The sequence below is a fragment of the Peromyscus californicus genome, unplaced genomic scaffold (genome assembly GCF_007827085.1).
Source record: "Peromyscus californicus insignis strain IS unplaced genomic scaffold, ASM782708v3 Scaffold_3__1_contigs__length_106647218, whole genome shotgun sequence".
NCBI lineage: Eukaryota > Metazoa > Chordata > Mammalia > Rodentia > Cricetidae > Peromyscus > Peromyscus californicus.
The window spans coordinates 100023086-100038889 of NW_026294551.1; the positions used below are offsets into that span (position 1 = coordinate 100023086).

General features: G+C 45.9%; 1 protein-coding gene across 3 annotated transcripts in view; it reads left to right on the top strand.

Moving 5' to 3' along the window:
* Positions 1–15804, top strand: part of Abat (4-aminobutyrate aminotransferase) — a 109204-nt gene that overhangs the window by 64404 nt on the left and 28996 nt on the right. For all 3 annotated transcript variants that reach the window (XM_052759418.1, XM_052759419.1, XM_052759417.1), the window contains 4 exons: positions 2054–2151; positions 4656–4685; positions 5320–5437; positions 14313–14362. In XM_052759418.1, the coding sequence (XP_052615378.1) occupies positions 2054–2151; positions 4656–4685; positions 5320–5437; positions 14313–14362 (296 nt within the window). The remainder of the gene's footprint in view (positions 1–2053; positions 2152–4655; positions 4686–5319; positions 5438–14312; positions 14363–15804) is intronic.

Sequence of the window (15804 nt, forward strand, 5' to 3'; positions counted from 1 at the left end):
AGAGAGAGAGAGAACAACTGACATAACAAACCCCAGACATGTCTGTGAGGGAGTTCTAGATTAGGCTGAGGTGGGTCTTCCACAGGACCCACTTTGACTGTGGGCAGGACCATTCTAAGCACTGGGATTCCAAACTGAATTAAAGGAGACCTCAAAGCTGGGCATGGTGGTGCACCCCTTTTGTCCCAGCACTTGGGAGGCAGAGGCAGGCAGATCTCGAGTTCAAAGCCAGCCTGGTCTACAGAGTGAATTCTAGAACAGCCAGGACTACACAAAGAGAAACGCTATCTTGAAAAACAAAACAAACAAACAAAACAAAAACAAAAAAACCAGGAGAAACCAAGCTGAGCACCAGTGTCCCTCTCCATCTCTTACTGACTGTGGACACTGTGACCTCACAGTCCTGGCACCAGCCTTCCCTGCCATGATGACTGTAACCCTCACACTGTGAGTCAAAAGAAACCTACCCTTCCTTGAGTTCCTTTTCCAGAAACTTCATCACAGCAGTGAAAAAAGTGACTGATATGGACAGGGTCGCATGATGTTTCCCAAACTGGCCTTGAATTCCTGGGCTTAAGGAATCTCCTGCCTCAACTTCCCTAATGTCTGCAATCAGACACATGCTCTTGCACCCAGCTCCCCTCTTAGAGCTTAACCGGGATGAGTGTACATTGTATCTCACTGTCAATGGCAAGGATGCCTCTAAGCACCCCAAGTGTTTGAGCAGCAAAGGATGACCAGCCAGCATGTCAGCAGTCCCGAGGCTGAGAGACTCTGCTCTGCAGATACACAACTGGATTTAATTTGGACTGGGTTTCTTTTTTAAATTTATTTATGTATTTTATGTATATGGGTGCTTTGTCTGCATGTGTGTCTACACACCAGAAGAGGGCATCAGATCCTTTTGCAGACGGTCTGAGCCAACACATGGGTGCTGGAAACTGAACTCAAGACTTCTGGAAGAGCAGCCAGTGGCCTTAACCACTGAGCCATCTCTCCAGCCTCTGAATTTCTTTTTAAAGGTGTGTGTGTGTGTGTGTGTGTGTGTGTGTGTGTGTGTGTGTGTGTGAGAGAGAGAGAGAGAGAGAGAGAGAGAGAGAGAGAGAGAAGAGAGAGAGAGAGAGAGAGAGAGAGAGAGAGAGAGAGAGAGAGAGAGAGAGAGAGAGAGAGAGAAAGGTACCACCAGAGGCCAGAAGAGGGCATCAACTCTCCAGAGCTGGAATTACAGGCTGTTGTGGTCTGCCTAATGTGGGTGCTAGGAGCTGAACTCAGTCCTCTACAAGAGCAAGAAGTGAGCCATTTCTTCAGTCCTTAGAAGGTTTTGGACAGGCAGGATAGCTCAGCGGGAGAAAGCACTTGCCATTCAAGAGTAACGACCTAGATTCAATCCCTGAACCCATAGGGAAAGGAAAGAACTAACTCCCCAAAGTTGTCCTCTGACCTCCACACACTCACTGTGTTACCCTTATAACACACACACACACACACACACACACACACACACACTGAGCATGATGGAACCTAGGGCTTCCCACATGTTAAGAGTTCAGTACACTGGGTTCATCATTTTCTTGCTGTGTGTCTTCAAAAAGTGAAATGGGGCTGGGGAGATGATTCGTCAGATAAGAGCACTTGCTGCTATTGCAGAGGACCTGGGTTTGGTTCCCAGCACCCACGCCACTCAGCTCACAGCCACCTTGGAGTTCCAACCTTTCCAGTTCCCAGGAATCTAACACCTTCTGGCCTCTAGGCACTGCCCACTCATGGTGCACATAGGGCAAACCAGCAAACACATGGAACAGGAAGCTGGGTCAGCTCGCCATGCTCCCTTAGGATGGAGCATTTCCTGCAACTTCGCTGGCTGTGGCTTCTCCCAGTCTTAGAATCTTCATTGTTCTCACAGGTTTAATTGGTTCAGATGCAGCGTTCCTGAATGGCCTTGTCGGAACAAAGCTGAGGTCCTGAGGCCCCTGTTAAGGACTGAGGGCATCTGATGGGCTAATCTTCCTTGTGTCTTGTCACCGGGGGCTCTCATTGGTCTTCTGTGTTGCAGGATCCAGATACATCAGTCAAGCTGCTGCCAAAGTTGACATTGAATTTGACTATGATGGGCCACTGATGAAGACAGAAGTCCCAGGGCCTAGATCTCAGGTGAGTCAGCCACACCTGGGACAAAGACCCAGGAGACAGGTGCAGAGATGGCTTAGGCATCCTTTCAGAGCGTCTGCTTTTGACCCAGGAGACAGGTGCAGAGATGGCTTAGGCATCCTTTCAGAGCGTCTGCTAGAGATGTGTGAAAATGACCCAGGCCACTGTGAAGGTTTCAAGAGTGTCTCATACCTGCTGTCGGGAGGATGTTGCCTAAGTCACAGACTGGGGACATATGGCATCCAGATTGCTCATGCATTTAGAGCTAACCAGCAGTTAGGTAGGTGGCCTTGTTGGAGCCGTCTGTGGCCTAAGGGGTGGCTGGCTGTCAGCTGGTGCCTCAGCTCCATGGGTCACTGTTCCTCCCGCTTGTCACACTGGACTTTATTCTGGTTTTGCTGTAAGTCTATTGAGACTGAAGCTCCACACTGGCTTTCAGACGCCCCCACCTTATTCTATTGGCCAAAGCAAGTCACATGGGTCACTGTCAGTCCAGAATTAAGGGCTGGAGCTGACCTCACAAATGATACTGAAGGCCAAGTGTAGGGCCTGGGTGTCAAAGACCTCTGATTTTGACCTTGAAGGACCAAGATGAATCGAACATAAAGAAGGCGGTTTGCACAAGTGACAACAAAGCAGAACGGGGACTAACCGGGAAGGAGAGAAAGGAGCCAGAGACCGGAAGAGGAAGGGGGTGTGGACTGAGTGGGGGAACAATGGAAACAAAGATGCAGTGGTGAAATCCGTTTCTTTGTATTCTAACCCAATAAAAAACAGTAAGAAGATGGGCTGTTCAAGCTGGGCTTGGTGCCTCACACCTGTAATCCCAGCACTTGGGAGGTGGAAGCAGACGGACCAGGGCCATCCTCTGCTATGTAGAGAGTTCAAGGCCAGCCTGAGAGACCTGGGAGGTTGGTTCCATAAGACAAATAGAAGTTATCTTCTAGGCAAGAGATATGGTACAAACCTTTCAATGCTTTGGGATTTTTCTCTCTGATTTAGCGTGTTTCCTCCCCCCACAGTGGGATGCTGTCTTGTTTACTGCAAAAAGATCATTCCTTTTGCCATAGCATTTATTTTTTGAGTTGAGAAGTATTTGTCTTAATGTAAGTGTTTCTATTTCTTTTGGATGGTTTTGGTCAAACAGAAGGCGAGAGCTTCTCATGCATATTCATCTTGGGGTGGATTCTAATTCAATAGAGAAAGGCCTAGAATAACTTTTCATACTTTTGTTGTTAATGTTATTTTATATTTTTGTGTGGAAATATGTAATGTCTAAGGGCTGAAGTCTCTTACGCTAAATTATTTTGGGGGCTGAAATCTTGTTAATATCAAAGCAACTGGCTTTCAGTTCCTAGTTTCTGTTTGGAATAGAGGAAAGTGAATTGTAATCAGAAGTGGTTTCTCTATTGAGCAAATTAATGTTGTCAGTTAAGGTTCCTGATAAGGGAGTTACATCTTTTCTTCCCTAGTCTGGAGATCAAACTTACAATGCAGAGCCTTGTGCTTTACCACTGAGAATTTAATTAATAATTTTATGTGCATGGGTGTTTTGTCTGCATGTAAGCCTGTGTACCATGTACATGCAGTGCCCACGGAGACTGGAAGAGGTGTTTGGATTTCTTGGAACTGGAGTTACAGACCAGTTATGAGCTGCCATGTGGATGCTGGGAACTGAACCTGGTTCAGTGGTCTTAACTTCTGAGCCATCTTTCCGGCCTGACTTTAGAAATGGGGACAAGGGCTAGCACATTTGGCTGATACAGGCGCCAGCCACTAAGCCTGTCACTGGGGTTGATTCCCAGTAACCCATATGGTGGAAAGAAAGAGCTGATTACTGCAAGTTGTCCTCTGACTTTCACGTGTGCAGTGTGGTGGATGTATACCCACCCACAAACAAAAGAAAAGAAAATAAATAAAAAACGTAAAATAAAATAAGGGCTAGTTTTGTAGCTCAGTTGTAGAGCACTTACCCTGCATGGGCAAGACCCTAGATTCTATCCCCAGTACCACAGAAAAAGAAGAGAGGGTCTTTTATTTTTGGACATTAAATGCCTTCAGTGTAAATTTTTGTTACATTTGTACTTCCAGACTGGTGTGGTGGCACAAAGCCCTTCATCCCAGAACTCTGAAGTCGAAGTGGCATATCTTTATAAGTGTGAGGCTGACCTAGTGTACTTACTGAGTTCTAGGCCAGCCCTGTCTCCAAAATAAATAAGAGAATAAAATAACTTTTTGCTTCCTGTTCATTCTCGGGTATTTAAATCCAAATCTCTGATCTGTCCACTGTAATTGCCACTTACTGTGATATGGAGTAGATTTTTTACCAATTATCTGTATTAGGTAATTTTTTAAATATTTATTTATAATATTGACTAATTGCCTATCAAGTTCTTGGCATCGGAGCCAAAAACAAAGCCTCAATAATTGGAAAAACATGGGAGATATTTAAGCCACTTTGGCAGGAGTGTGCCATCCATGACTGATGCTTCTGTTCTTGCCTGCAGGAGTTAATGAAACAGCTGAACACAATCCAGGTAAGTGGGCACAAGGAGATTCCTTCTACTGTTTCTTTTTTTTTTAAATGATTTTATTTATGTGTGCATGTCTGTATGTATATGTGCATGTCTGTATGTATATGTGCATGTGTGTAGTTGCCTGTGGTGGCCAGAAGAGGGAGTCAGATGCCCCTGAGGCTGGAGTTGCAGGCAGATGTGGGCCATCTCACATGGGTGCTTAGAACCAAACTTGGGTCCTCTGTATAAGCAATACAAGTTCTTAACCACTAAGTCGTCTCTCCAGCCCATGTTTTTATTTCTTAATTTCTATTCATTTCTAGTTTTCTTAGTGGCTTCTCTGAGGCTTGCCACACATTCTTTAACTTGTCAGAACTTGCTTCTGAGTTACTTCTCAACCTTTTTTTTTGTTGTGATAAACAAACAGACATAAAATTTCACAAAACACAACACCATCGCTTCGCAAACCAATTTAAAGCAAGCCACTTGGGTCATCTTTCCCACAGAAAGACACAGAAGCTTGCCAGCACCCACAGATTCCCATGTGGTGTAGAACGAACAGGATGCAGTCTGTTTCCATAGTCCAAGCCTAGTCCTAAAAGACTAAGAATCTGGGGAGGAGTAGCCAGCCTAAACCAGTTTCCTCTTTCCCAAGAATGCAGAGGCTGTGCACTTTTTCTGCAACTATGAAGAAAGCCGAGGCAACTACCTAGTAGATGTGGACGGCAACCGCATGTTGGACCTGTATTCTCAGATCTCCTCTGTCCCCATAGGTAAGAGATGGACAGTCACCTCTCGCTCCCTTTTTGTTACGATTATCAGGCTTTAGATTTTTTTTTTTTTTGGTTTTTCGAGACAGGGTTTCTCTGTGTAGCTTTGCGCCTTTCCTGGAACTCGCTTTGGAGACCAGGCTGGCCTCGAACTCACAGAGATCCGCCTGGCTCTGCCTCCCAAGTGCTGGGATTAAAGGCGTGCGCCACCACCGCCCGGCTAGATATTTGTCCTCCATGTTTTACCACCCTTTCTCACCAAGAGTAAGTGAATGAACAAGTAATGGTGGAGAGAACATGATTAGACATTGCTTTGTTGTTGCTAGGGATTTTTCTTTTAATTTTAAGTATGGGGTGTTTTGCTTGCATGCATGTATGTGTACCACCTCTGTGCAGTACCTACAGAGGCCTGAAGAGGGCATTGCATCCCCTGGGACCCAAATTACAGATGGTTGTGAGCCTCCATGTGGATATTGGAAATAAAACCAGGGTCCTCTAGAAGAGTAACCAGTGCTCTTAACTGTTGAGCCATCTTTCCAGTCCCTTGACATTGTTTGTTCATGTTATTTTTAAGACTTATTTAATTATGTATATGTATGTGAGTACAGGTACTCATGGAATCCCTGAAGCTGGAGTCACAGATGGTGGGGAACTGCCTAATATGGGTGTTGAGAACTGAACTTGGATTTTCTGCAAGAGCAGGAAGTGCTCTTAACCACTGAGCCACAGCTCCAGCCCATTAGACACTATTGTAAATAATAAAGATTCTTTACAGGTTTGGTAGGGAGCTGTGATGAGATCAATTTGCCTTTAATGATTCTGACACTTGAAGTGAGAGAAGTTGGGATAGGAGATCCTACGCAACTGACAGAGCGAAGGAAGGAGGTCCTTACATTTATAGACTTTAGAGGGTGGGAGTCGCAGAGCTTAAGAAGGGAAAGGTCTCTGAGCTTATCAGGTTAGTGAAGGTGCTAGATGGCGTATAAAGCAGTGATTTAGGAAGCCGGTCCTCTTGCCCCACCCCACCTTGGCTGTTAGATGCTTTGTAGCTTGAGGAAGGTACTCAACAAGTGCAGCCTCTGGGATCTAACACATACTAGGGCCTTCTCTCCTCCTCCTCCAGATGTCACCAGATGAGTGTGTGTTCATTTCTTTACCCATTTTGCAACTAAGTGAAAAAAGCTAGAAGAGGTAAACTCACAGAGCAATCACAGCTCAATGGAGCTGTCTAGGTTGGGTTTCCTGTCAGAGCCTGAGGCTTCTTCAAGTAATCTGCAGAGAGAACACCCAGCTGAAAGGGAAGGCAGGAAGACAGCATCCAGCAAGAGAAGATCACAAGGGTGAGGTCTCTGCTCTCACAGGAGACTCTCTGCATGCTAGACTGAGGCAGATCACTGGCCCATTTGCACCCCTGAGCTGGCCACTCATTGCCTATCCACTGCCAAGAGGAGGCCCAGCAAAGCAGCCTCCAGGCATGGAAGGCAGTTTCTGGAGGAGGAGGCAGCTGGAGCCATTATCAGCCAACACAGACGGCAGCTGGAATATGGGGATGATCTGCCCGGGAAACGTACCCTCAGCGGATGCTAGCAGCACCTGCCTCAACTGGGCTCCTCTCCCAGCCACATGGAGCTGATACAGACAGTGGGACAGGCAGGGTTAATTTGGAAATGAGGTAGCTGCTGTTTGCAGCTTGGATGGTTATTGTCCCTTTAGTTGATGGATGCCCAGCTGTGTTCAGTGGCCTGTGGGCTGTGTCTGTCCCTCCACAGATGATACTGCTTGTCTGCTGTAGGGGAGACAGGCATGGGGAGTTGGTTCTGATGCTCTGTGTTAACAGCTTCCCACCCCCACCTCCTGGCACCCCGGAATCTCCCTGAACCCCCAGCCTTCGGTGTCCATTCCTCCTCTACCTCCCCAGCACTTGTCCTCAGACCTACTAACGTCCTATTGAGATGTGACCAGACAGCAACAGTGACTCATCCTTCAGGGATGCCTCAGCCTCCGAAGGTGCCAAGGATTTCAAGACTTACAAACCCCTTCTCCCCTTGGTTTTCACCTGTTGTTGTTTGGTTTTATATTAATTTATTTATTGTGTGCACGGGTGTGAGTGTGCATGTGCATGCCATGGTGAAAGTGTAGAGGTCAGAGGACAGTTGGCAGGAGTCAGTTCTCTCCTTCCGCCATGTAGGTCTGAGGGCTTGAACTCAGGTCATCAGCCTTGGCAGCAAGCACCTTTACCCACTCAGCCATCTCAATGCCCTCCAGGCTGGTTTCGAACTCACCCCCAAGGGCTAGCTAGGCATGCACTACCAACCCAGCTTCCACATAGTTTTTAAGCTAATATTCACTGAGAATTTACCAGAAACCTGGCACATTGCCAAGCACTTCACACATTAGTATGTGGCCATGACTGCTCTATTACAGGGTCTTTTGACATTACCCTCCACTGACCTCACTTTAGATTCCCAGAGGTCACAGAACATGCTTGGTGGCACAGGGAGCCTGAGGTCCTGCTAGGACACGGACAATGAGTTCACCTCTTACGTTCCTACAGAGCAGCCTTGTAGACACCTGCCCTGCTGTGGGGGTCCCACAACTCAGAGCCAGGTTGAAGGTTCCCTAATGGGAGCTCTGTTTTCATCTCTCTCCTTGGGGAGCCAGTGACTCGAGCTGCCTCTGCAATTTAATGAGGTTTCCCAGGACCAGGCTTATCTACTGAGGCAGAAAAGGCATAGACACCCAGGCGGCATGATAAGCCAGAACTCTGGCCAGAAAATGGTTGGAAAAACCCAGAGAGTGTTCTCTCCCTGAGTGATGAGCAGTGTCTAGTCCTGGGCCCTGCAAGTCTGCGTGGGCTAGAGAAGAGACCCAATTCCGTTAACTCCCTCTTTGGTCTTTCTGCTCCAGCGCCCTTCCCCACCCCCATCTGTTCTCCACAGCCAGCACAGTGAAGCCAGAGTCTTGCCTGGTAGTGCTGGATGTTTAATACTAAACAGTCTTTTGGTGATAGAACGGGCCCAGGTCCAGAGCCTCGGGCAGACACATGAAGATTGTTTTCACTTCATCCAGCCTCTAGCCTCAGTGATACAAAGTCTCCTTTCAACGTAAATGTATTTCAATTAAAAAGTAGATGTCGCCGGGCGGTGGTGGCGCACGCCTTTAATCCCAGCACTCGGGAGGCAGAGCCAGGCGGATCTCTGTGAGTTCGAGGCCAGCCTGGATTACCAAGTGAGTTCCAGGAAAGGCGCAAAGCTACACAGAGAAACCCTGTCTCGAAAAAAAACCAAAAAAAAAAAAAAAAAGTAGATGTCTTTCTCCATTGAAGGTACTAAGACAAAATACTGGAGACTGGGTAGCTTATAGACAACAATGCTTTCTCCCAGTTTTCAAAGCCAGGAGTCCAACATCCAGGCATCACAGATTCAACGTCTTTCTGGGACAAGGTGCTGCCTTCCCACAGGGTCCTCACAAGATGGGAGGCAAAAAAAAAAAAACCCTTGGATTTTTATAAAGGCACTAACTCCCGTCACGAGGGCTCCATCCATATGACCTAATCACCTTCCAAAGACCGGGAGTGACTGCAAACAAGTTCTGAATACGTCACCTCAGGGACTAAGATCTCTGCAGATGAGTGGAAGAAACATTGCAATTATGTGTGGTAAAAACCCACTTCTGTTCTAAGCTCCCCCTAGGGCTCTTTCCTCATATGTCTTATAAGCTTCTGAGTTCTTGCCCACGTCACTGGTTTACTGTGCTATTAATTCATTCATTGAATTAATTGAATGCAGTGAGCTGAATGAGTCCTCAGTGGGGATGGAGTGGGCAGAGGCGTCTCATGGTCCATCTCCAGACATTAGTGCACATGTCTTCCTTTGGCCTTCCTGCTGGGATTATTGCCAGGTGTGTTCATTACTTTTCTGGTGCTCTCATAAAATACCCTGACCAAAGCAACTTAAGAGAGAAGGATTTATTCTGGCTCAGTTTAAAGGTGCAGTCCATCAAGTCAGGGGAAGCATGGTGGCAGGACAGCGAAATGGCTGGTCACACCAGGTATAGTCGGGAAGCATAAGGTGATGGATGCTGGCACTCAGCTCACTCAGTCTGTCTGTCTGTCTGTCTATCTACCTACCTTCCTACCTACCTATCATTTATCATCTATCTATCATCTTATCTATCTACCTATCATCTATCTATATATGCTATCTATCATCTATCCTTCATCATATCTATCATCTGTCTATCTGTCTATCTATCTATCTATCTATCTGTCTGTCTGTCTGTCTGTCTATCTATCTATCTATCTATCTATCTATCTGTCTGTCTGTCTGTCTATCTATCTATCTATCTATCTATCTATCTATCTATCTATCTATCTGTCTATCTATCTATCTATCTTTTGTCTTAGAGACAAGGTCTCATTGTATAGCCCTGGCTAGCCTGGAACTCAATATGGTGCCACCCATTTTCAGAGTGAACCTTCTTACCTCAATATACCTAATCAATTAAATCCTGCAAGGCACACCTAAAGGCTGGTTCCCAGATGATTCTAAGTACTGTCAAGTTGACAGTCAATAGAAACATTGACCATAGAACTAGCAGTACTGAATAGAAAGCTCCCTGCACACTATAGATACTCGATAAATGTAAATTGCCATAAAAGAGAGGGTGATTCTAAGCAGAATTGCAGGGTCCAAGGCCTGCCTTGACATAGGGGACATGAGGATGTTCCCTAATTTCTCAGAGTCATACTATTTTCTGGGGGAGGGAAGAGAGTGGGGAGGATCTTATGTAGCCCCAGCTGACCCCAAATTCACTATGTAGGCCAAACTGGCCTTTAATTCCTGATTCTCCTGCCTCCACCTCCCAAGAGCTGGGATTACATGCATACACCACCACACCCAGCTGCATCTCCTGTTTTTCATCTGCACCAACAGCCTGGCCATGCCTGACCCCATAGGAAGGATTATCAGGGTCAAGCATTGGCTCAGAGCCAGGCACATAGTTGATGCTCAGGAAATGGGAATCAGAATGAATTATGATATATCATTAGTTTTATTTTGTTTGTTGCAGAGTCTTGCTATGTACCTCAAGTTGACCTAGAACTATGTAGTCTAGGCTAGCCTCAAAAATCACAGTTCTCCTGCCTCAACCTCTTACTATCACACCTGCCGGGCACATCACACATCATGGTGTTCATGAAGAGATCAAAGGACAACTGTGAAGTCAGTTCTCTTCTTTCACCATATGGGTCCCAGGGATTGAACTCAGATCACTAGGCTTGTGGCAAATACCTTTTCCTGCTGATCCATGTAGCTGGTGTGTGTGTGTGTGAGTGTGTGTGTGTGTGTGTGTGTGTGTGTTATGTATGTGTTTCAGAAATGTATAGGTAAAACCTGAAGTTTCTATGAACATTTTCTAAGGTTACTGAGTCAGATCAAGCTATATTTACATGTTTTCTCTGGTTCAACAGCACAATGGGCATCTAGTTTTCAGGAGCTGCTTGTTGGGGAAGAAGCATTAATAATGATGCCATTCAATACATTTTTCTTAGATTCAGTTTAGGGCCATTCATTACAAGTGGATAAAAATACAATTTGATCTTTGTTGTTGCTTTATTTTGTTTTTGTTTTTTGAAACAGGGTTTCTCTGTGCAGCCCTGGCTGTCCTGGAACTCTCTATAGACCAGGCTGGCCTGGACTTCACAGAGATCTGCCTGCCTCTGCCTCCTGAGTGCTGGGATTAAAGTCGTGCACCACCACTGCCTGACTGTATTTCCTTTCCTTATCTGGTCACACTGACTGGAATCTACTGCTGCAGTGAGCAGTGGTAGCGACAGTGGGTGTCTTTGTCTTGCTCTTGACTTTGCAGAAACATAGGGTCTTTTCACTGTTGATGAGGACATTAGCAGTGAGGTTTTCATCTCCCTCCCTGCCTCATTCCCTCCCTCCCCCCCCCCCCCCCGTTCCCTCTCTCCCTCCCTCCCCCATTTCCTCCCTCTCCCACCCCCTCCCTCCCTCCCTCCCTCCCTTTCTTCCTCCCTCCCTCCCTCTCCTTTCTGTTCTGAAACAGGGTCTCACGTAGCTAGACTGAAACTCTCTGTGTAGTCGAAGATGACCTTGAACTTCTAACCCTTCTGCCTCTACTCTGGACTGTTGGGATTGCAGTTGTGCGCCACCAAGCCTAGTTTACATGGTGCTGGGGGTGGAACCCAGGGCTTCCTGCCTGCTAGGCAAGAACTCTGCCAACTTCAACTACATCCCTAGCCCAGGAAGGTTTTGCACAAACATCCTTTATTAAATTGAGGTGCCTTTTAATTCTTAGCTTTTTGGTTACTTATCAAAAGCTATTGGGGTCCAGCCCCTCAATAGCCTTCACTCAGAGTTCCAGAAGAGATGCCACTGGCAGCGGATAAATCTGAGGGGTTCACTAACAAATCTACATACGCGAAACTCTTCAGTCCATACACTTTATTCTCTGAGTCAGTTCTCTCTCTGCACAGCTTCTTTTCTGCTCCCACGCTTAGCTCCTTTCTTGCCGATTCCCTCCACATCTTTCTGCTGTCCCCTCTAAGTTCTGTCTTGATTCCTTCATCTTAGTTCTGCCCCATCTTGGTCTTTCCTATCTTGTTCTCACCCGCCTAGTTCTTCCCCGTCAGGCTCTTCCTCACCTCCATCTTGTCCTTCTAGTTCTCCATCCAGTTCTCCAATCTGGTCCCCCAAGTCTCTGAGGTTTACAGTTATATACCCCTGCAATAGCAATGCTCTGGCTAAGGTGGGGTCACCAGGCTTGAATTCTTACAGGATCAAAAAGGCAGACAAGAGTTTTCCTCAGGCATTAACCCTCAGGCTTTCTTTTATAACCCAAAAGGGGAGTGGTTAAAGGAGGAGATCAACTAAGAGCTAAAATCAGTTAAGATATCAGAAAAAGGAAATTTATGTGTCAAACTACATTCCTATAGGAGGAATATATGTTATTGTATATTAAATGTTACTAAATTTAAATGTATATTAAATATAAATTAAACACATATATATGTGTTATTATATATGTAAATGTTAGGAGTCTATAATGTTAGTATAAATACCACTAAGGCTGTATAAGAAAGAAGGGTCTGAGCTTAATTTTGCACAAGGAACAAAGCTATGTACCTAAGGTCCAAGGAATCTAGGCAGTGTCTCCTTATGGAAAATACCTTAACTCAGGAGACAAGCAGGTGGTGGTCTGGAATGTTATTTCTGCTTGCGTGGAGAAAGGAAGCCTTTCCTGAGGCTGTTCTCCAAATACCTTAAATGTATATGTCCAAAGAGTGATCAATCCACACTGGTTAGTAGTTCTTAGGATAAAGAATCAACTGGGAGAAACTATGAAAGTGCACATGAAATTCAAAGCAGAAGATAGTTGATATATTAGAAGCTAAATAACACCAAATACTCCTTGAGATTTGGCTTTTTCCTCTGGAAGAATTCCTTGATTCTTCTAGGTATAACTTTAGCATATACAGCCAAATTCCTACAACATTCCTGCGGCTTGCAGCAGTTACTTTTGTTTTTGGGTTTTGCTTTGGGGATACTTTTGTTTGTTTTCTATTATTATTATTGTGTGTATGTGCACACATGCAGATGTATACCATAGTATCTGTGTGGCGGTCACAAGACAGCTCTGAAGTCAATTCCTGCCGTCCACATTTCTGTAGATTCTAGGGATTTAACTCTGGTCATCGGCTTTGGGGGCATGCACTTTACCTGCCGAGTCATCTCACCAGCCCTTCTTTTTATTGTTTGTTCATTTGTTTGAAGACAGATCTCATGTATCCCAGGCTCACCTCAAATTTACTATGCAGCCAAGGATGACCTTGAACTACTAGATTACAGGCATGGGCCCCCACCTCCAACCTCAGCACCTTGCTTGTTGAGTGTTTTTATCATGAAGCGACACTGCATTTTGCCAATTTTTTTTTTGCATCTATTGAGATAATCCTGAAAGAGCCATTATAATTGATTTCTTCTAACAAGCTATTCAGTGCATACATGCGCACACCTTCCTTTTTTTCAGTTTATTTATTATTCTTTTATATACATTGGTGTTTTGCCTGCATGTATGTCTGTGTGAGGGTGTCAGATCTTGGAGTTACAGACAGTTGTTAGCTGCCATGTGGGTGCTGGGAATTGAACTCAGGACCTCTGGAAGAACAACCAGTGCTCTTAACCGCTGAGCCATCTCTCCAGCCCCACACCTACTTTCTATCTGCCCCCTTTTCACTTGGTAGCAGATCACACCACTGACCCCAGAAGCACAAATGAAGCCCTCTCATCCTTATCTCTGGCTGCATGGTGGCACAGCAGGGAGTTCATTGTGTGCTTAAATCACAATTCATTTACCTGATGTGCTGTTGATGGCCGTAAGATGCTTTTCAAATTGTGTGACATCAACCCCTCTGGAAAGTAAAAGCAGTGGGACCCTGGGAACATGCATGTGGATATGAAGGCAGGATGTGCCATGTGACATGGTGGTCACAAGGTGTCCCTTGGTCCTTGAAGAAACATTTACTGAGCTCCACCCCAGCCTGTGGACACTGGGAATGAGGCAGGACCACATGCAGTCCATCACACTGGCCTGTCAATACTGGCATTGACCTTGCCTTTACCTCCTCACGTTTCACTGGTCCAGCAGGTCTCAAACCTGAACAAACATCCCCGTGTCCTCAGGGAACTTGGAGCTCTCCAGGCTGCACTGACAGAGATTTCAAGTCAGGGGTCAGAGCCTTTGACACATACAGAGTGTTTTGGAGATGAAAACGTGGGGACAGGGAAAGAACTGGGGCGGGGAAAGTCACAGATGCGGTGGCACTCTCTAACCTTACTGCACCTCCTCTCCCCAGGTTACAACCATCCAGCTCTGGCGAAACTCATCCAGCAGCCTCAGAATGCGGTATGTCTCCCTGATGTGCAGACTAGGGACAGACGGCTCATGACCAGACTCACTAGGCGTCTTTAGACGTGGTTATTTCACAGCACTCAAGATGCTTGCTGAGCCTGTGCCCTGTGCCAGGCACTCAGATACCTTAGTGAGGTGCTGCCTAGGTCTCCTCAACTTGATGTAAACTAGAGACACCTGGGAAGAGGGGACACTTGGTAGAGGAAATGCCTCCATCCCATTGTTCTGTGGGCGTATCTGTGGGGCATTTCCTTGATTAGTGATAGGTGGGGGAGGGTCCAGCTCACTGTGGGCAGTGCCACCCCTGGGCGGTGTTCCTGGGTTGTGTAAGGGAGCAAGCTGAGGGGCTAGAGAGATGGCTTAACAGTTAAGAGCACTTGTTGCTCTTGCAGAGGAGCTGCTTTGGGTTCCTAGCAACCATATGTTGGTTCACAACTGTCTGTAACTCCAGTTCCAGGGGATCCAACACCCTCTTCTGGCCTCCAGGCTCCTGTATGCATGTGGTGCACACATATACACTCAGGCATGCACATAAAATAAAATAAATTTTATTTTTTAAAAAAGCTGAGCAAGCTGTGGGCAACATGCTAGTGAGCAGCACTCCTTCATGGACTCTGCTTCAGTTCCTGCCTCCAGGTTCCTGCCTGGAGCTCCTGTCCTGGCTTCCCTCAGTGATGGACTGTAACCTGTAAGACAAATAAACCTTTTCCTCCCCAGAGCTGTTTTAGATATGGTCCTTATCACAGTGACAGAATGTAACTAGGACAGGAGGAAAACTCAGCATCCCCACTGCCATGGAAACAGTCCCTTAACCCCATGTATCAGTTGAGAACTGTAACCACAATTAGGCTACAAAATAAAGGACACAGTGCTGTATAGGCATAAGACAATGATAATGCTTAACATATAAGAACATGTAGCATGTGCCAAGTATTGTGTTCTGCTTTTTAAGATCTTTTCATTTTTATTTGATTGTGTGTGTGTGTGTGTGTGTGTGTGTGTGTGTGTGTGTATGGGAATTGTGTGTATACAGTACTCTCAGAGGCCAAACGAGGGCATTGGATCCCTGGGAACAGGAATTTTAGGCTGCTCCTCTTTTTAAATGTACTTCTTTTGTTTTGGTTTGGTTTGGTTGTTTTTGGTTTTTGGTTTTTCAAAACAGGGATTCTCCGTGTAACAGCCCTGGCTGTCCTGGAACTCACTCTATAGACCAGGCTGGCTTAGAACTCACAGATCTGCCTGCCTTTGCCAGCAGAGTGCTGGGATTAAAGGTGTGCACCACCACACCTGGATCTTAAATGTACTTCTATCAAACCTTAATGCATGTGTATATATTGTATGTTGAGCATACCCCCCTGTAACCCACCTATAACCATCCATATGGTCTGTGCTTTATGACAGTAACATTCTGTGTTTCGGGAGTGTTTAATAGATGA